General features: G+C 51.4%; 1 protein-coding gene across 2 annotated transcripts; it reads left to right on the top strand.

Moving 5' to 3' along the window:
* Nucleotides 1-5: 5 nt before the first annotated feature.
* PDLIM4 (PDZ and LIM domain 4) lies at nucleotides 6-15,190 on the top strand. Of its 2 annotated transcripts, XM_006872926.1 has the most exons (7): nucleotides 6-98; nucleotides 5,271-5,422; nucleotides 9,654-9,735; nucleotides 13,838-14,019; nucleotides 14,238-14,404; nucleotides 14,715-14,832; nucleotides 14,986-15,190. In XM_006872926.1, the coding sequence occupies exons 1-7, from the start codon at nucleotides 6-8 to the stop codon at nucleotides 15,188-15,190; spliced, it is 999 nt and encodes a 332-aa protein (XP_006872988.1). The 2 variants fall into 2 exon arrangements, with proteins under 2 accessions (XP_006872988.1, XP_006872989.1); XM_006872927.1 differs by lacking the exon at nucleotides 14,715-14,832 and having other exon boundaries at nucleotides 14,986-15,056.
* The last annotated feature ends 5,736 nt before the right edge of the window (nucleotides 15,191-20,926 follow it).

Genomic DNA, 20,926 nt, shown 5'->3' with positions numbered 1-20,926 from the left:
CCGCGATGCCCCACTCTGTGACCCTGCGCGGTCCTTCGCCTTGGGGCTTCCGCTTGGTGGGCGGCCGAGATTTCAGCGCGCCCCTCACCATCTCGCGGGTGAGTCTGGCAATTGCGGAGCGGTGGGGCGGTCTGAAGTCTGAGAGCCGATCCTCGCGGGGTCTCCCCGGAACCTGGATCCCCGACACCTCTGAGACTTAAAGGCCGAGGGTTGGCCGGGGAGACCCACAAGCTGTAGATGCAGCTTCTAGGTGGGACAGCGCCCTCCAGCCCACTCCATGCCTGTCGGGTTAGGCCTGCCGCCCTATCCCGTGGAAATCCCCTCAGGAGTTAACCCACTAGCCTACTAACTGGCCTCATGTAGAGGGAGTCTCTATGGGACAGGGAGGGTCTGCAGACACGGGCTGGGGTCGGGCTGGGGTCTGGACAAATCTACAAAGGAGAGGCCCAGAAACGCTCTTCCCACTGAATCTAGCCTGAGGATTTGGGGCAAAATGAGTGAGCGCTCCCTTCCCCCATCAAGGGTCCTGGCCAGTAGAGCCAGGTCGACTCAGGGAGGTGTGGATCTGAAAAGAGATCCCCACGTCCCCACTCTGGGCTTTGGTCAGCCTCTTAGCCATGAACTCAGAAGCCGCCAGGGGAAGGGAACAGGAGGAACTTTTGGTTTCTAGGGGAAAGGAAGATCTGACTATGAGGTTGTGAGTTCCCCTCCCCACAGGGCCATTATGTGCTCCAGGCATGAGACAGAGGAGGGAGAATAGGCACAGCCCTGGATGGGGGGTAGCAGAGCCCTAGTCCAAAGAGGACAAAGAAGAGGGCTAAGGCCAAAGCCAAAGTGATGCCCGGTCTTGAAGAGATGGGATCCTGGCCCAGTTTGGGGGTCCCCTAGCTTGGAGGGGCAGTAGAGGACCCTCAGACCCTGTTCCTGGGAGCCTGTAGTGTAGAGGACAGACGAGGAGAGAATTCGGGGGTTCCCAGTCTAGAAGGGCAGGCAGAGGTGGGGACCTGGGAGCATCCCTTGCTCCCACACAGGCTGCTCTGGTCTTTAGGAACTTGTGTGGGAAGCTAATAACCACCTTCCCACCCCACCCCCCATCTCCTGCCATGGGTCCAGCAGAGCTGACTGAGCTTCCAGAGACTTCTTTCCAGTTCTTAGGACAGGGTGGGTGCCCGGTGAAGCATGGAATTGTAGAATCCTGTTTTCTGGGGGCTAGGGTGACAGGCAGGCCCAGCTGTCTGTTTTGGGAGGCTTCCCAAGTCTGCCCTTGACCCAAGTCTGCTGAGTCCCTAGGACCCGGTAAGGTGGGCCTTCAACACATCCGGGAACCTTTTATGTCCCACTTCCCTGCGGGAGTCCTGTTGAGGGTATGTATGTGCAAACCCATGAGCAACTCCTGTCTGCCTGTGTGTCATGTAAGTGTATCTGCCTAGGCGGGCTGGTGGGGGTGCTAGGCTGGCCAGCAGGTCAGGCACTCTGGGCGTGAGGCCGCTGACAGGCTCGGTGGCGGCGGCTGACGGCCGCAGGCGGCAGGGAGCAGAGACATCTGTTGCCCACGCGGCCTCTTACCCGCTGAGAAAAAGCCTCCACACGTCATAGTGGCGGCGGGAGCGGCCTTGTTTGGAGCTGATCACTATGCAGGCCCCTGGCAGGCAAGCAAGCTGGGAGTCGGTTTGCCAGGAAGAGCCCCCCCTTGTTCCCCAAAGTCACGCGGCGACAGCTCAAGCCCAAGGAGACAGGATGACTGAACCTGGGTTTGGGTGGGATCTGAGGAGATTTATAGGACTGAGTCGATACAGGCCACAACTTGCCCAGCAGGTATTTCAGGGGCAGATCTATGTGGGGGGGTGTCCTTACCAAGGGGACTCAAGACCCACACCCACCTATGTCTCCAGAGTCTCCCCAACCCAGGACCTGTTGGAGACAGCCATGCTAAGACAGGGAGTAGGCTAGCTGGGGGTTTGCAATCTCAGGGACCCCACAAAGCCTCAGGGAGCCCCAAGAACATAGTCCAGGGCTCCTTACGCGTTGACTTAGTAGTAATGTTTGCTGGCCTTGGCCAAGTGTCCTTGGTATGCCAAGCCCCACCCTAATGGGTAGTGGTTGTTGTTGTTAAGTGCCATCAAATGAGTTCGTACTCATAACTAACTGGTATAGGGTTTCTGAGGAGTTACTGGTGGGTTTGAACCACTGACCTTATGGTCCACAGTCCAGTGCTTATCCTGCAGCATCACATAAAGAGCCCGTGGTGGTGATGGTGATGTGCCGTGGAGTCGGTTCCGACTCATAGTGACCCTGTACAGGGTTTCCGAAGCTGTAAATCTTTACGGGAGCAGAAAGCCTCATCTTTCTCCCGTGGAACAGCTGATAGTTTCGAACTGCTGACCCTGAGTCAATAGCCCGATTCAGGTGTCTCTAGCATCCCCTTAAGTAACCATTCCTTGGAGTAAGCTCCACTGTGTGCTGGATCCTCTGTGGGGAGTCCTGGTGTGGCTCTGTGGGTTAACGCGATGGAGTACAAAGTCAGTTTGATTCACAGGGTCGGCGGTTCAAGCTCACCAGCCGTTCCTCAGAAACCCTATACAGGGTCACAGCTGACTCGATGGCACTTAACATGAACAAGAACAATAACCATCGCAGGTAGTCTAGACAACAGCCCTTAGAAGTAAGCACTTCCTATGGCCTCACATTACAGATGGGGAAACTGAGACCAAAGAGATTAAGTAATGGATTCAAAGTGGCAGGAATCTAGGCTTGTCTGGAGCTTGCTGTGACAGCTGGACATTTGATTCTGACTGCAGCTTTCAGCCCACCACAGGGTCTGGGCTGGGTGGGGCTTGTTGTTGTTAAATGTCATCAAGTTCAGTTCCGACTCATAGCAACCCTGTATAGGGCTTCCAAAGAGTGGCTGGTGGGTCTGAACCACATATCCTATAGTGCCACTCCAGGGCTGGGTGGAGCAGGGACTGGGAATACAGGTGAGGAGGGGTCTAGTTCATTCCTCAGCTACCAAGCTGACACCCCCATCCCCACCCCCATGCTTATCCTCTTTCTTCTGCCTACTTGTCTGACACTTGGCAGCCAGAGGAATCTGCCTGAACTCAACTCTGTCTTGTGACTTGCTTGCTTAGAACCCTCCATGGTTCCCATCCACTCAGGAGATAAGCCAGCTTCTGACCTGGGTCTACAAGACCTTGTAAAGTCTGGTCCCTGTCTCTCCTATAACTTCATCTCTCCCCCTCACTAACCCCACTTCAGCACAGGAACCTCCTTCTACTCTGTCTCTCAGATAAGACATTGTGCATGTGGGTCCTTCTACCTGGAACACACTCTCTTCTCTCCCTTTCTGCAGAGCACAGGCTAAGAATATAGAATTTGGGATTCGTTGTCATGGATTGAAATCTTGACTCTCTCATTTATCAATTCAGTATCCTTCTGCACTTCACTGGACCTTGATTTTCTCATCTAGGAAATGGGCTTGCCATAAGAATTAATGAGACAACGTGTATAAAGGTGTCTGAGAGAGTCACGGTTTCCTGGCCTCATGCCCTCTCTGACCAGAACTCCCCAAGCGGAGCTGGCAAAGTCCCAGCCACCCCTGCTTTCGAGAACTTCCTCCGCCCACAAGGGCCTGAATGTGCCCCTTGTTTTGGCTGAGTCATTCTGCAGCTAGTGGCCCCCTTGGGGAAAGACTTCTCTCCATCATCTGGGACTGATGCTAGGCATCCCCTCCCCCAAGGCTCTCTTTCTTCATCTATAAAATGGGAATAAGAACAGTCCCTCCTTTATCAGATGGGTGAGAGGCTGTCATGAGCTAATTATGGGTAAAGTGCTAAGCCAGCCCTGGCACCAAGCAGGGATCCATGAAAGGGAGGGCTCCTGGAGCAGGGCCTTAAGAAGAGGGTGGGATGGTGCCAACTGGATGCCTTCTCCAAGAGGACAGGCCTATGCAGGTGCCCAGGCCCTAGGAGTGAACACTATTGTTTGATTGGCTGTCTGAGGCTGTCACCTTCCAGAAAAGGAATATTTCTTGGGGAAGCCTTTTTCAGGTCAACTCAGACAGCGCCCACGCCACCACCTTGAACCTCAGCCTTACCTACTCACTACTGGAACTGGCTGAGCTGATCCTGACGAAGCTTCTAGGAGCTTTATCCCCTACCAATAGGAACAAGGTCACTGCTGGCTGGTGAGCCACAGCTGGGCACCAGCTGGAGAGGCTAGATAAGGATGAGGGTTCCTGAAATTTATTTCCATAGACTGTTCTAGGGACAGGGTGAGGGTGTCTTGTTACCTGCATTCCCTTGGGTTGCTTACTAAGGTCTTCCTATGAGCCTATCCCCTACTCTGTATAGTCCCATTCTGGGTACCAGCAATGGAAGAGGCTCCAGAAGTGGATATTGCTGGCCTCTTGGGGATCAGTGATGGCACTGGGGTGACCCATGCAGCTGGGGGAGTGCCCACCCTGTAGAGGAAGTGAAGTCCAGGCTAGTATCTGGAACTGGGTGACCCTAGACGTACCTGGACAGGTGATTAGACAGTCTTAGAACGAGACACTAACAATATAGAGGGGCAGCCATGGTAGTGGGTACACACAGAGTACTGTAGGAGCGCCCCAAGTGGCCTCTCGCTGAGACCTGAAGGATAAAGAGTAATAAGCTAGAAAATAGGGATCAGGAGTCAAAGCAAAGAATGTCACAGGCAGAGGGAACAACGTCTGCAGAGGCATGGAGGTGGGAGTTATCTGGTGCCCATGAAGTCACCATGGCTGTCAGTGGTCTGGACAGTGTGAATAGATTGAGGTGAGGACTGGGCATTAGGCATAAGAGGTAAGGTCACTAAGGGTTTGAATGTCAGGTCAAGGGGCTGCTGTGCAGTCTGGTTGGCTGGGGCCATATTTGTGCAGGCAGGATATTTGTAACATGTTCATGCTCTATATATATCTGTGAGTACTTGTGTGTCCCTTGCATGTCCTTGGCCACATGTACAAATTGCAAGAGTGACATCTTGTTTTTCCCAGTGTAGAGGAAGCCTTGCTCTTAAATCCTCACATCCTAACAGGTACCAGTTAATGCAGTTAGGGATGTTCAGAGCAGAGGTTTCTTCTGGATATAGAATTAGGCACCAAATGGGAACCTCACCTACACCTTACCCGTGAACAGATCCACAGTGACAGCAGGGCCCCTGCTGGTCAACTTCTGGGCTGAAGGGGGCTGAGAGCAGAGCCTGGAGCATGGCCACGTGATCACTGTGCCTTCTGGCTTGTCTGCCCACAGGTCCATGCTGGCAGCAAGGCTGCACTGGCTTCCCTGTGCCCAGGAGACCTGATCCAGGCCATCAATGGTGAGAGCACAGAGCTCATGACTCACCTGGAGGCGCAGAACCGCATCAAGGGCTGCCATGATCACCTCACACTCTCTGTGAGCCGGTATGCATATTGCAGGTGGGGCTGGGATGAGGGGGCCTGCATATAGGTAGGCATCATCCTAGGTGAGCTGGGCCGTGGACAACCTTTCTGCCTCAGCCACTTGGGGGCCCCACTCATGCACAGCCCTAAGGAATAGGGCTTTCATGGGGACACTGGCCAGAGCTGAGAGGAAGGGAAATTTAAGAAGAGAAGAAGCCACACTTCACTCAAGGCTAGAAGTGTGTCAGGCATTTATGGATCGCCTCTAGAGCAGGGGTGAGGAACATTTTTTCTGTCAAAATTTGTAACATCATTCACGGGCCCTATAAAATTATCAACTTAAAAATTGGCCTGCTATATTTGGTTAAACATTTAAATAACTGACTCCTAACATGATGGCAGGGATTCCTGGTGTGGCACTGTGGGTTAATGTACCAGACTGCAAGGTCACCGGTTCAAGCTCACCAGCTGCTCCTTGGAAACCTTATACGGGGTCGCTATGGGTCGGAATAGACTCAATGGCACTTGACAACAATAACATCATGATGGCATTGTGGGTTAATGCACTGGACTGCAAAGTTGGTTTGAATCACAAAGTTAGCAGTTCAAGCTCACCAGCCGCTCCTCAGAAACCCTGTACAGAGTCACTATGGGTTAAAACTAACTCGATGGCACATAACAACGGCAATGTAATGGCCGCTCCTTGGAAACCCCATACAAGGTCGCTATAAGTTGGAATTGACTTGATGGCACTTAGCAACAAGAGTGTGATGGCTGGAACTGCGGTTGCCTTGGCAGGGCCAGACCAAATGATTTCATAGGTTTCAGAAATGCTATACAGGGTTGCGATGAGTTGAACTGACTTGATGTTACTTAACAACAAATATGGCCCTCAAGCTAGACATTTCCCCACTTCTGCTCTAGAAAGTTGGTTTCAGTCCTTTTCCTTTGTGCTTGGTGACTTGTTTCAAAAGCAGTTTCTTGTCTAGAACCTCATTTAAACATCACGGCAACTTAACAAGGTAAGATCTAATATAGTCCCTATTTGATAAATAAGACCACTGAGGCTCAGAAAGATTGTTGTTGTTGTCAGGTGCCATCGAGTTGGAAAGGTTAGAGGGTGCAGAAAGTCATATTGTCAAGGGAGTAGTTGTTGTTGTGTGCCGTGGAGTCGGTGCCGGCTCATAACGACCCTGTACAGGGTTTCCGAGGTTGTAAATCTTTACGGGAGCAGAAAGCCTCATCTTTCTCCCGCGTAACAGATGGTAGTTTCGAACTGCCGACCTTGCGGTTCGCAGCCCAATTTGTAACCACTACGCTACCAGAGCTCATATTGTCAAGGGAGTAGGGAAGCAAAATTTGACCTCAAGTCACTCACTTCCAAAGATTCCGCTTCCTTTATTTAGCTGCTGACCATGCCTACCTGTCCCACAACTGCTTCTGCTCAGCTGTCCCCCTTATGACTCAGACCTCTGTCCTGTTTTAATCTGGATACAGAATAAGCTTCCTGCCATTAACTATGTACTGAAGGGAAGGAGAGTGGAGAATGAAGTCACACCATGCTCTATAGATGGTCTAGGATGAAGGGTCCACCTGGGGTGTCCCACTGCCTTGCTGAGGGCCTGAGCCTTTGGCCAGCTCTGCTAGGCAGTCAGTCTGGTCATAGCTGAGTGGGAGTTCCCACTCCACTGTCCCGCCTAGATTCAGGGAAGTCAGCCATAAAGTCTCATCATCTATGCCATATTCACTGTTCACAGGGACTTTCCACGACCCCTGTGGAGGTGTGTGGGTGAAGCCTCCAAAAACCACAACAGTCTCAGAGCTGGTATGGGGGCAGGGTGACCATCAGACATGGTCAGAAAACTTCTGAGGTAGTCCCTTTCTGTGCCTGGCCATGTCTGGCTGAGCAGGCCCAGCTACAAGTCCAGGGAGTATACATTCCACTTGCCCCAGGCATTCAGTAAAGCTAGTCTTCATCCAGACTGTGGGAGCTGTGGTAGAGCAGATGAGCTATGTGACCCTGGGGTTTTGCCCCCATAAAACGAGTTCACAAAATAAAAAATGGGTTCACACTTTTCACCCCCTCCCAGACTGAGGTACAGTCTGGATGGGGAAAATGTTAGGTCAGCACTGCTCTGCCAACAAGTACCTCTGAGGCTGTCCTGCTTGGCTGGGTTCCTGGGCCCTGACTCACCTCCAGCTTGGGCTGTTTATGGATGAACAAGGGAAGCCCTGATGGAAAGGATGGGAGGCGGAGAGCCATAGGGGACCTGAATCAGGAGCCTGGACTACAGGTTTCCAGAGGCAATGATGTCAGGGGAGATAGAGTAGGGTGGGGGTGGAGGTTTCCCTTCCTTCCTTCCCTGGTCATTTGTTCCAAGCCAGGCATAGATGGAACCAAGCGTTCATTGAAGCTTGACCTGTTCCACTCTGGGCATTTCAACCCCAAACACAGCCTGGCCATGGAGCAGGTGAGATAGCATTCTCTACACTTGAGAACTGTGCTGTCCTCCAGCAAGTGTTTTCAACTCTGAGCCCTTAATTTACTCATCTCTAAAATGGAGACACTCTGCATGGGGTGCAAGCCTGGGGTGCCCCTTCAGCTCCCTGTTTCTACCCTCCACACATATAGGCTCTGATGGAGCAAGACCTGGAGCTGCCTTAACCCTCTGAGCCAACACTTCTCCCATCTGTGAGGCATTTGATCCTGCTCACCATTCCAGGACCTATGTCCCAGGTCCTGAAGACCCTCCATCATGAAGTCTGAAAGCTTGGTCTAGTTAGCTGGTAGAGGAAGCTACTCTGCCTCCCTTCACCAGAGTTCTACCTAGACTAGCATCCCTACCTGCCATCTTGTTTATAGAGGTCTCTAATCCCCCACAGAATAAATAAATAGTGAAGTTAAGGCTTAGCTTCCCAACTATGTCTGAAGTCCAAAGTCAGGCATTCAGAACTCCAAGCTAAGCCATACTTCCTGGGCATGTTCTTCAGGCCCAGGTCCTTTCCAATTTCAGTTCCAAATGGGGCCTCTGGTGGGGTTCCTGCCATTCCTGGCATGTGGTCCAAGATGCCTTCATCAGCTCACCCTTTGGCTGTCATTTTGTTTAAATATATCCGAGGGAATGGAGGCTTGGAGGTGCGGGTGCCACCTGAGTAAGTCCTTCATTCTATTGTGATGCCTCAGGCCACTCTTATGGCTCTGAGCACCTTGTGCTTTCTGAGTCACATACCTCAGGCTTGCACACTCTTTTGGCAGAACTTCAGGAAAGTACCAGGGTATGTAGTCATGCAAGATTGTCCTGGATGTCCCTGTAGAGTTTTGAGTGGGTGGAGACTACAGATAGAACTGTGAGTTAGGACCAGCACTTGGAAGCTTGGTTGAGGGGACAGGATGAGAGGTGAAAGGGTGTTGTTACCCCGGGTAGCAGAGCCACGGAATCGAGGGTAGTCTTCCGGAAGCTTAGTAATGGGCAGAGATGACAAAGTGAACAGTGAATGTTGGACTGCAGGTGTAGACGGATTGTTAAGAACCTGAGTCAAGGCAGGTGTAGACGGATTGTTAAGCTGAGTCAAGGCAGGACTGAGTTGCAGCAGTAAGACCTGGAGAAATCCCAGGAGGCACGTCGTTCCCTTTTGGTCTGGCCAGCCTCATGTTACACCACCCCCACTGTTGGGATTGGGGCTCTGCAGACAGTCCAGAGTCCAAGTACCCTTCTGGCCATCTTCTCACAGGGCTACTGAGTAGCAGGCCTGAGCTCTAGCCCACAGCCTCTCAGCTGGCCTGCCCCACTTACAGCAGGTTTACAGTGTTTTTCTCCCTCTTCAGTGCTGTTTGCCGTTTGGTTTCTATGGCGAAGCAGGAATTTCCTAATGGCCTGTTTCCCATCTGGGCTGGGCAGACAGACATCGGTGATGACTCTGCCTGATGACTCTGCCGGCGGCTGCAGCAGAGGGAAGGCACACCCCTTGGAGCCAAAGCTGCTGGAAGCCTGACTCCCAGGCCCCGGCCTGAGCTGTGTATGGCAGAAGGGTGGGCACAAGGCCTCCTAGTTGGCCTCCTGGGTTGCAAAGTGTGGAGGGCTTGGCTCCCCTGCTGTAAGCTGGACCATTTTAAGCTATGTTTCTGTAGGCCACTGACAGGGTTGAAATGTACTCCCTGCAGGACACCAGACCTGGTCTTGAGTGGTTTTGGCTCCCAGCCATGGTAGGCCTGGTAAGCAGACATATCTGACCATCCCAATTCTTGCCACAGGCCGGAGGGTAGGAGTTGGCCCAATACCCCCGAGGACAACAAGGCTCAGGCACATAGGATCCACATCGACCCTGAGGCTCAGGTATGTACGGATACCACCAGGTCTGGCTCCGAGTGAGCCCAGGGCAGAGGGCCCAGGCCTAGTCCATAGGTTCCCCTGCACTAGGTATCTGCACCATAGCACTCAGATTCCTGAACAGAGCTTAGAGAAGGCTTCTCTGGGCCATGTCCATGTCCCAGCCTAGGCTCCCTTGGTGGTGGGAACTTGTTGGAGACTCTTCTGTATCCTAGGAAGTCTTAGATTTTGAGACAAAAGTATCTGTTGGGCAATGGCTGGACCGGGCCTTGGCTCAGGTTTTACCACACACCCAGCTGAGATCCAGTCAGGTGCCCAAGTCATCAGACTTGGGGATAGGAGGGGCAGTCCCAGATTGGGAGACACTCCTTTGTCTGATCCTAGCCTTGGACACCCTCTTGGTCTGAGAATAGCAAACCTCAGAGCTGACTGCAGAGTGTAAGACACTCCCTGACCCTACCCCTGGCCATCCTGTGCATGCACCCAGCAGGCTCCAGGCTGCAAGCCTGGCTGCCCAATCACCTTTCCATGTATGGCGTGAGTGATCCTGTCCTCAAAGAGAGTAATGTGGGCCAACTGTTCTAGGACCTTATTTTACCTTGGGCATGATGGGTAACCAAGTAGGCAAGACTGAAGTGCCCAAAGCTAACTAGACATCTGTGTAGCATGAAGTCTGGACAAGGTGGACTGGTCAGTGATAGAGCCAGACCAGGTGACCCAGTTTGTGGGATTACGGTTTCCTGAGCCAGGTCATTGTCAACTCTTGTACCACGAGGGAAAGGGGACTAGGGCAGGGAAGGGAGACTTGGCTGAACCAGAGGGAAGGATCTGTTCTGGCCTCACTCTTACTAACTACCTCAGTCCTCATCTTGCTGTGACATTTGTTCCCTACCTTGTCTTTGCTGGAATCCCTGAGACCTGGTACTTACCACATGCCAGCAAGTACCGATATAGTGGGAGACAGGCCCTTAGCAGTTGTGGGTATAGGGTATAGGAAACCAGGGATTGAAGGGGCCCAGAGTAGATATATAACTTAGCCAAGGGAGGGTTTCCCAGAGGAGGGGGATAGTCAAGCCAAGATTTGAAGACCAAGAAAGAAGAAGGCAGGCAAAGGATCATGGGGAGAAGTGTGCTCAGAAAACATATACAGAGATCCAGGGATGAGAGAATACACCACAGGTGCAGAGAACAGAAAAATCTCGGGGGATGTGGAGGGTTGGGGAAAGGGCAGAGTTAAAAGATGTGGTAGTGGGGCAGGGTCACGGAGAGGCTCCCGGGCTAGAGCTGTTCTTACAGAGAATTAGGATGCCTCAGAAACTTGTCATGGTGGCTCCATGCTCCTGAGACTCTGGAAAGGGGGTAGGTGGCTTGGGGAGCAGCTGTTACCTATGAAAAATCAACCAGACCTAACATGGCCAGGCAGAAGGGAACGGCACAGTGAGGGCCCCCAGTGTGTGAGACTCAACTTCCCTCAGAGTCATCAGTGCCAGGATGGACAGGGCAAGGGGCCTGCGCTTTAGAACTGGACACTCTGCCTCTGTCCCGGCCCCCAGGAGAAGCCTGGAGGGATAGGGATTTGTCCTTAGTGACTCAGGCTGGATGGGGTGGGATTTTCCATAAGCGACAGGGCAGCCCCTCAGCTCCTGCTCTCCTTTTGTATGAAAAGGTCATGAGCTCCATGGGTGGCGGCAGCAACACTCCCACCCAGCCCTGCAGCGCTGTGGCCTCAGTAGCAGAGACACAGAGCCCATTGTCCCCACATTGCTCCCACCCTCTGCCAGCCAGGGGGAAGGGACCCAGCTGGAGCCATCAGAGGAGAACACATTCGGCCCAAAGAGCAGCACAAGGTGCCCCTGGCACACACCCCCAAGTAAGATGGGACAGGGCCAACTGTGGCTTCAGGCCCACCTCGCCTGTCCTCTCCTCCTCTCAGACCTCATATGGGAACACCCGAGAAGCCCTTTGCCCAGCCCAGTGTGGAGTAAGAGCGATAATAAGGGAAGGGTTCCTGAAGTGGGTGATATTTAAGTTGAGAACCAGGGGATGCATAGACGCAAGCCAGGTGGAGCCAGGCAGCCCTTGCACACTTGGCCTGTCCTCTCCAGACCAGCAGAGAGCTGGAGCTCCTGGCCTCATGGAGCACTTGCTCACCTGGACTCAGCTTCTGCCTCCATCCAAGTTGAGGGGCTTGATGAGCAGGCGGTTGCCACCATTCTGTTGACAAACCCATTGAGACTTCAACAACCAAATAACAACAAAAAGGCAAGGCTGGTACTCATAGAGGACAAGCACATCGTACCAGGTGCACCACCACACTGCAGGGAGGCCCAGGCACTTGCTGGGTGCAGGCACTGAGCTGCCGAGTGCCTTCCTTTCTACAAGTTCTTGTGATTATAGAGAGCATCACATTCCTCATCTCACAGATCAAGGAATCAAGACCCAGACAGATGAAATGACTTGCCTCATGAGTGAGTGACAGAACTGGGACTCCAAATAGATTGAGACCTAGAGAGGTAGCTACTGCATGGTGGGCTTGAGAGGGGGCAGTGGCTCCATTAACCCTCAACAGACTCCCACACCTAGGTGGGGGTGAAGCTGAGGTGGGGTGGCTTCTTCCTCCTGTTTCTTCCAGCTCCCCTTTCCTAATGAAGCTGCCTCAGCTCAGTGCACAGGCCCTACCCCCACCAACCACAGCCCATCTGGTCTCCATTAGGGGCCAGCCTGGCCAGCTCTGCCCGCCTGCCGCCCAAACGCATGTGTGAGAGTGCTCAGGTTTCGCAGGGGCTTTTGTTGGGTCTGATGGGGGCAGGGGGGTCTTCCTGCTGCTGTTGTTGCATTGATGAGGCCCACCTGCATAGCGAGAGATCCTCCCCTTTGTCTCTTGGGGCAGAGGAAGCAGGGGTGCCACACCCCCAGGCTGCTGATTCGCCCACTCCCAAGCTCCTGTCCAGCTGATAACTTACAGGAAGCAAAGGGCAGTGTGGCCAGAGGCCTACAGGCCTGAGTGCTCCTTTGCTGGACGCACTGGGTTAGTCCCTGAGAACTGGCAGGGTTAGTCCCTGTCACACCACAGTGGAGAAAGGAGACCTACATGTCTCTTCTCAGACTGAGGCCAAGACCCACTCTCATGGGTCCCTACCCTAAAGTCTGACTGTTTCATTCATCAGCCCAGTCCCAGCCTGGAGGCCACCGTAGCTATCCCAGGGTGGCCATTGCTGGCGCTGAGTGAATGTAATGGTGTGTGTGTGATTAAATGTAGGTAGGTGGGTGGGTGGGCTGGCTGGTGTGTGTATGTTGTCCTTACACACACACGTCTATAAATGTACTCGTGAGTGCACGCCTACTATGTCCACATTACTGTAAGTATGCTTAGGTATACTTGCAAGCTGGGGCCAGTGTGGCCTTGGACTCTGCAGGAACAAGATACCCTGTCCCCATCCAGTCCCACACCCACATTCCTTGTGGGCCCACGAGGAGTTCAGGGCACTCCTCCTCCAAATGTTTCAGTATAGGCCACAGGCTGGCCACTGGTTAGTGGAGTGGGGAACCTTGAGCCCTGGCCCAGCCGCTGCCCTTGTCTCCTCTGTCCACAGAAGGCCCAAGAACCAGGAAATGGTTAGAAGGAGCAGGCCCAGAGCATCCTGGGACCTCAGCACTGTATATGTGAGCTTTAGATTGCTCCCAAAAAACCTTGGACATGCAATGATAGATAGCCTTTCCTGGCTGCAAGACAGAAGCCACTTGTTCCTAATACCCAGCCATGGTTCCTTATACCCAGGCATAGTTCTGACAGGTGGAAAGGCTCAGCATCAGGACCACTTCTGCTAGATAGGAAGCCACGTAGTCTGATGTAGCCATGCTGGCTCATCTCCACCCCTCAGGGGAATTGGGAGTCAAAACCACCCTGGAATTCACTAGCCAAGGTTGAGCCTCAGGCAGTCATGTTTCCATGTCTGCAGGGGTTGAATCAAGATGACAGATCTGGGAGCCAGCAGACATCCAAGGAGGCCTAGTATGGTTGGGTGGGGATAGCCTATACAAGGAATGGTGAGAAGTCTGGCCATTCACCCCTGAGGGTCTCCCAGTGCTTTGGGCCTTTCTCTAACAGGATGGCAGCCCAGTGCCCAGCAGGCGGCCCTCAGCCACAGGGATTGGACCAGGAGATGGCAGGCCAGGTCTGGGATCTCCGTATGGGCAGCCACCTCGCCTCCCTGTCCCTCACAATGGCAGCAGCAGTGAGGCCACCTTGCCGGCCCAGATGAGCACCCTGCACGTGTCTCCACCCCACAGGTAGTATAGAGCCATGACTTTCGAAGCCACACCCAGACCCCATCTTCATGCCTGGTCCCTCCAATCTCGCCAAGTCCTATCCTGACCCCCGACACATGATCTTTGGGTCTCACTTGGATGCTTTCAGACCCTTGAGGCCTCACCAGATTCCCTACCCTCTAGCTGGCAGTGAAGACTGGAACTGCAACCCTGCCTTTCCACCTCTCTTTCCTGCCCAGTGCTGCTGACCTGGCCAGAGGCCTCCCTCGGAGTCGTGACAGCGGAGTAGACCTGGGTTCTGATGTGTACAGGATGCTCCGGGAGCCTGCTGAACCCACCACTTCTGAGCCCAAACAGTCAGGATCTTTCCGATACCTGCAGGGCATGCTAGAGGCTGGCGAGGGTGGTAAGAAGAGGGCCACCTTTCCTCACCTGTCTTTCGACACCCCGAAGTGCCCAGAGTCTCCACTTACTGACCCTTTTGTGACCCCACATCCTGTCTCCAGGCCATCTGCCCTTCCTCTGTTTTTGAGGCCCATTCCCACTGCACTGCTCATCCTGAGCGCCACCCTACACTTGTTGTACCCTATACCCAATACCTTTCCCAGCCTTGTGTGCTTTAGGAACAGCACCCAACCCCACATTCTACCTAACTGGAGTTTTTTCCTCTTCTGATCTCCCTACTTGGCTTATGCCACCCTTGCTTGCATTTTCAGGGGAACGCCATGGGCCTGGCGGTCCCCGGAACCTCAAACCCCCAGCCAGCAAGCTGGGCACCCCGCTGAGTGGCCTGCAGGGTCTGCCTGAATGCACTCGCTGTGGCCATGGCATCGTGTGAGTACCCACACCTTCTACCCCATCCCACCGCTTCCCAGATCCTACCCAACCCCTCCCCACTTCTTTCCCCATCCTACTTACTGTTCTTGATGGGAGCGCCCTCATGAGGCCAGTCCCCGACACTGCCCTCTTCCGGTACCCCCCTACTAGGGGCACCATCGTCAAGGCACGGGACAAGCTTTATCACCCCGAGTGCTTCATGTGCAGCGACTGCGGCCTAAACCTCAAGCAGCGCGGCTACTTCTTTCTTGACGAACAGCTCTACTGTGAGGGTCACGCCAAGGCTCGCGTCAAGCCACCAGAGGGCTACGACGTAGTGGCCGTGTACCCCAATGCCAAGGTGGAACTCGTCTGAGCTGATTCCAGGGACTTCACATCCTCGCTCCTGCTTCATTTAATCAACCCGACTGTAAATATGTGTGTGCCTCCTGCCTCTCGAATAAATGCCTTCTGCACAGCCCTCTGTTCCTGATGCCAGTGGAGGCCATCGGTCTCCCTCTAGAGTAATCTATGGCTCCTGAGTGCTACAACCTCTATTCACTGTCCACTAGGGGCCAGGCACTGGTGCAACAGTGAGCAAGACAGTACCATGCAGCACTCATGCGGGTGGTGGGGTGGCAGGAAGGAATCATGTTATCACAAATGCTCAGTAGAAGCTCCATTAATATGGGCAAGATGAGGCCTGGGGTGCTTCCAGATGAAGTCAACGGATCTGATCTGAGAGTTAAAGGATGAGGGAAGAAGAGTGCTGCGAGGAGAGGGATGGACTGTGTGTGTGAAGGTGTCTCTGTGGCAGCTGTGGGAGGGATGGAGATCCAGGAACTAGGAACTGCAGTGAGAGGGATCCACCTCTGGACTCCGTCCCTCCCCACCACCTTTTCCCTTTCCCCCACTAGGGGGCGCTCTTAATTTTCAGAAAGAACCCTGGTTCCAGGGTTGCTTTCCTTTTCAAGATGCTTTATCTTCCAACCAGAGAAACTGCATCACTGCTGGGAGGGCCAGTGGTTACCAGCGCATGAGTCTTCTGGGGGACTTTCTGGGACCTTTGCACACACCAGGACTGACTTGCACCTTTTAAAATTATAAATGGGATCAGAGTGGTAACTTGGGTTGCAATTGACCTTTCTCTGAGCGACAACTGGACTCAACTCTCAGATTTGCTCATTGAAGACAGTTACTTAGCCTCGATCATTTAGTTCTTGTTTATTTAGTGACCCCAGAGTAAGGCATATTTGCACTATTTTCAATTTTTAGCTATCACAGACCACAAAAGACTGCTATTGATTCACACTCACCATTAGCACATAACAGTGCCTCTCTCTGGTGCTCTCGCCAACAAATGCCTTTTTTTTTTTTTTTTTGCCTGATAAGTAAAACATGGTAAGCAACTTTCATGTATATTTCTTTGATTACCAGTGATAGCTAGTCAGTCATTCAACAGACCTTTAGTGTGTGTTTGCTGGGTGCGTGGTGCTGGGCAGAGGAAGGGAAATGAGTAGTCTTAACCCTCCAAGTTTTTCTTGTATGAATTGCCCTAAACTCACCCATTTTTCTGAGCTTTACTTAATTTCTTTCTTAAAGATTGGTAGGAACTCTTTATATTCTTGTAAGATCCTTTGGTTAATGGGGGCTGTTTCCCAGTGATCTGTTTTCCTATTCCTGTGCCAATCTTATTTTAATTGCTATATCATTTTATAGTTTAAAACACCAATCTCTCCCAGTTCTTTGTTTACAAAGATGTCAAACTTATTTTGTACATTACCCATTAACAAAAGTTTTGACTCAATATGCCAGCCTTTGGATGAGAAAAAAAAAAGCCATTTTGAACACATAGTGAATAGGATGGATTGTTCTGGAACCTAGAGACTCACTCGGGAGAACAGGAGTCCAGTCCTTCCCTCCCAAAGAGTGCTGTGATTTTCACTCACTCTGCATGTACTCAATTGTTGTGTATGTGCAAAAATAACACCAAACCATCCAACCCACAGCACTCTATTCATGCTGGGTTTGGTCATTCTTTGCAACGGCCACACAGAATTCAGACAACATGCTCACAGTCCGGGGTTTGTCAGGGGGGTTAACAAGTTACAATTCAAAGTCAGGATAGTCTCTCAGCAGCCATGCCCACACACCTTTCTCTGCCTGGCCAATATTACAAAGCTCTTTTAAGGCCACTAATAAATGTCCACAGGCACACCACTGCATCAAAAGCCTCAGCTGAAGGCACTAGCTCCAGTGGGTCAGCAAACCTAGGACCCCCAGCCACCCCCCTCATTAAGTGCCTGGAGACACCTCACTCTGTAGGAAGCCTCCTGCCCAGAGTCCCTCAGCTTGACTTGCTCTGTAGGCTGGGAAGGCCATCCCTTGTTCTCATGCTCTGGTTTTTGGTGCCTCTGCTCCTCTGCCACTCCTCCAGTGTCACGGCTTTCTGTCCCTGGGTAGAGGAGGTTCCATGTGCAGGATCTCGGGGCCCCAAGGACAAGCTCCACTCCTGGCTCTTGATGGTAAGGAGATTCCCTGCTTCCTGCTTCCCCGATGTCTAGTTTGGTATCCATTACAGTTCCGGGGTTTTACACAGTTCACAACGAAATCATATAATCCTGTCAGCATCTTCTCCCATCTTCTCTTACCAGCCCATAGGCACAAAAATGCTGTAGTGTGGGAGTTTACAAAGAATGTGGCTAGAGAAGACATTAAATAATTCGCTGCACTGCAGTACATCTTGTCTTAAAGAGACTATTTCTGGTTAGATTTGTTCCCAAGGATTACTTCCAAAGCTTCTCCCGCCGCCCTCCTCCCCCACTCTGTGACTCATGGACTCCTCAGTAGGTTGGAACATGAGCAGGTGCCCCAGACAAAGGAGGAGTGGGAGACTGGAGTCCTGGGCTCTGGTCCTGCCCCTGTCCTTGCCCCATTCTGCACCCCAAGGGGTCATACAAAGTGCACTGAAACCCATTCACATGTATGAACACTCACAGGCGCCCCTTTCTGTGAGCAGGTGGGGCTGTGGAAAAGCAGGCATGGGTCAGTGAGGGTAGGGATGAAGGGCAGCCAGGGAAAACAGTGGCACAGGAGTCAATGGAAAATGCCAGGAAGTTCTCCCATACACTCAACCCGCAGAGATTTGGCTTCCCACACTCACCTGCCTCCACAGATCCACCAGCCACCTGTGCTCTCTTTAATCACCCTCTGCCCCAGCAGGAAAAGACCCTAATTGAGGGGTCCTTGAACCATCCTCCAACCCCCACGCCCCGCAGGGCTGAAGCAAGCAAAGCTGTCCTTGACTGGGTATTCTGAAGAGTTGGGTGGGGTAGAGAGACTGGAAGTAAAAGAAAGTGACAGCTAGCCTAATTTGTCCACTCCAAGCCTTTGTCTCTGCTCCTCAGGGGTTCCTATGGCTCAGGGTTCTAGCCTCTTTCCAGGGATTTCCAACTCAGAGTGTCTGAGTCTACATGGCTTCTGTTGTTAAGTGCTGTCGATTCGGTTCGGGCCCATAGTGACCTTGCATAGGATTTCCAAGGAGCCGCTGGTGAGCTTAAACCCAACCTTACAATTCAAACCGACTTTACAGTCTAGCGCATTAACCCACAGCACCACACCAGGACTCCCCACGTGGCTTAGAGAGAACTTATTCCCACATTGTTGCCCCCACACCAGGTCATCACCTCAGGGGCCTTCCCCCAGAGACCATCATCCTGTACAACCTCAATCACCCCATCTTACCCTATCTACATTAGGTCTGGGGGTTCAGGCTCCTAAACATTTCTGGGTCCAATTTGAAACCAGCTGGAGAAATCTTACATTCCCTTGCTGAAACCTCTCCAAGGCCTCCGGGGCGTAGCATTCAAAGCCTTCCTGACCTTAGGCTTCTGGTTCTTCCCTCCTCTACCACACCTGACAGGTCACCATTTTCTGAGCTCTCCTGACTTTTCATATCTCTCAGACCTTTTCTCAAGCTTGAAATGCCTTCCCTTTTTCTTCATTCAGCAAACTATTGCTCACTCTTCAATGCCAAGCTCCACTGCCTCTCTCCTAAATTAAAGCTTTGGCCCTCCTATCCCCAGCAAGGTCAGTGCCCACCCACATGCCCTTCACCCCACTTACTGATGCCTCTGGCACACCCTGGCCCAGACTTGCCTCTGTCCTTTGCACAGAGGCACCCTAAACCAATTGTGTTGTTTTTAGGTACCATCAAGTCAGTTCCTATTCATAGCCATCCTATGCAAAACAGAACGAAACACTTCCCAGACCTGTACCATCCTCATAACTGTTGTTAAAAACAGATGCTGCCACTGTGTCAATCCATCTTGTTGGTGGTCTTCCTCTTTTTCACTTACTCTCCACTTTATCTAGCATGATGTCCTTTTCCAGGGACTGCTCCATCCTAATAATATGGCCTAAATATGAGAGGTAAAGACACACCTTCCTGGCTTTTAAGGAGCATTCTGACTATACTTCTTCCAACACAGATTTGTTTGTTTGTCTGGCAGTCCATGGTAACTTTAACATAACTTAAATGCTTAAACATAACCCATATGCTTTCATTCTTCTATGGTCTTCCATATTCACTGTCCAACTTTCATATGAATATGAATCTATTGAAAATACCATGGCTTGTGTCTGACTCACTTTAGTCCTCAAATTGACATCTTGAACACTTTAAAGAGGTTTTGTGCAGTAGATTTGCCTAATGAAATACAATAATGCTTTATTTCTTGGCTGCTGCTTCCAGGAGTGTTGATTGTAGATTCAAGAAATGACAACTTCACTCTTTTCTCCTTCTCATGGTATGATTTATTGGTCCAGTGGTGAGGAATTTTGTTTTCTTTACATTGAGGTGCAACCCATACTGAATGCTGGTCTTTGATCTTCATCAGTAAGTTATTTTAAGTCCTTTTCACTTTCAGCAAGCAAGGTTGTTATCATCTGCATATTACAGGTTGTTAATGAGTCTCCCTCCAATCCTGATGCCATAATCTTCATAGAACCCAGCTTCTCAGATTGTTTGCTCAGCATACAGAAAATGGTGAAAGAATACAACCCTGGCACACAACTTTCCTAATTTTAAGCCACTCAGTGTCCACTTGTTATGTTCAAAAGTCAACGTACAGGTTCTTCATGAGCACAATTAAATGTTCTGAGTACTCATTCTCCGCAATGTTGTCCACAGCTTCTCATGATACACAGTCGAAAGTCTTGCATAGTCAACAAAGCACAGGCAAACATCTTTCTGGTATTGTCTGCTTCAACTAAGATCCATATGACATCAGCAATGATATCCGTCTTCCTATGTCCTCTTCTGAATCTGACTTGAACCTTTGGCACTTCCCTGTCAATATACTGTTTAAATTATCTTTAAATTATCCTTAGTAAAATTTTACTTCCTATTATATTAATTATACTGTCTGAAGATTTCTTCATTCTGTTGGGTCACCTCTCTTTGAATGGGCACAAATATGGATTTCTTCCAATCAGTTGGCCAGGTATCTGCCTTCCAAATTTCTTGGCATAGATGAATGAGTACCACCAGTGCTGCATCTGTTGGAGACCACCGAGGACAGACGCAGGAGGAAGGGAGTCATGTCTGGGCCACGTCATAAGGAAGCAAAAAGCTGCACCTTGATGCTAGTGCCATGACGGAAAACCGGATTGGTACGTGATGACCAGATGTGATAACCGGCACCCTGCATTGTTCTCTCTCAAAACCCACTCATGCATCCCTGAATTATAGTCTTGCTTTTCTCTCCCCTAAGAACATTTCCTTAATCTGTATAATGTCAAATGCCCCCTCTGATATCAGTGATGTATGGCATCTTGGGAGGATGAGAAGGCTGGAGGCTAATAAATATGGAGTACCACCATGTCTCAGGGCTCTTGGTCCTAGAGATCGTGAGTCCTGCTGGGCTCTTGATCCTAGAGGTCATGAGTCTTGGGGTCTCCCTTAATGTCTGTGTTTTATTTCTAAGCTGTGTCGTCTCCGCCACCCTGGTTATGTGAGCTGGACTCACGCATGCATCAGTTTGTTGAAATTTTTCCATTTTTATTCCATCAATTCCTAGAGTCTTCAGTGCACCATGGACTTCTTCCTTCA

The sequence above is a fragment of the Chrysochloris asiatica genome, unplaced genomic scaffold (genome assembly GCF_000296735.1).
Source record: "Chrysochloris asiatica unplaced genomic scaffold, ChrAsi1.0 scaffold00215, whole genome shotgun sequence".
Classification (NCBI taxonomy): Eukaryota; Metazoa; Chordata; class Mammalia; order Afrosoricida; family Chrysochloridae; genus Chrysochloris; species Chrysochloris asiatica.
Note: the sequence above shows the minus strand (reverse complement) of the source record. Positions and strands in the feature narration are given on the sequence as shown.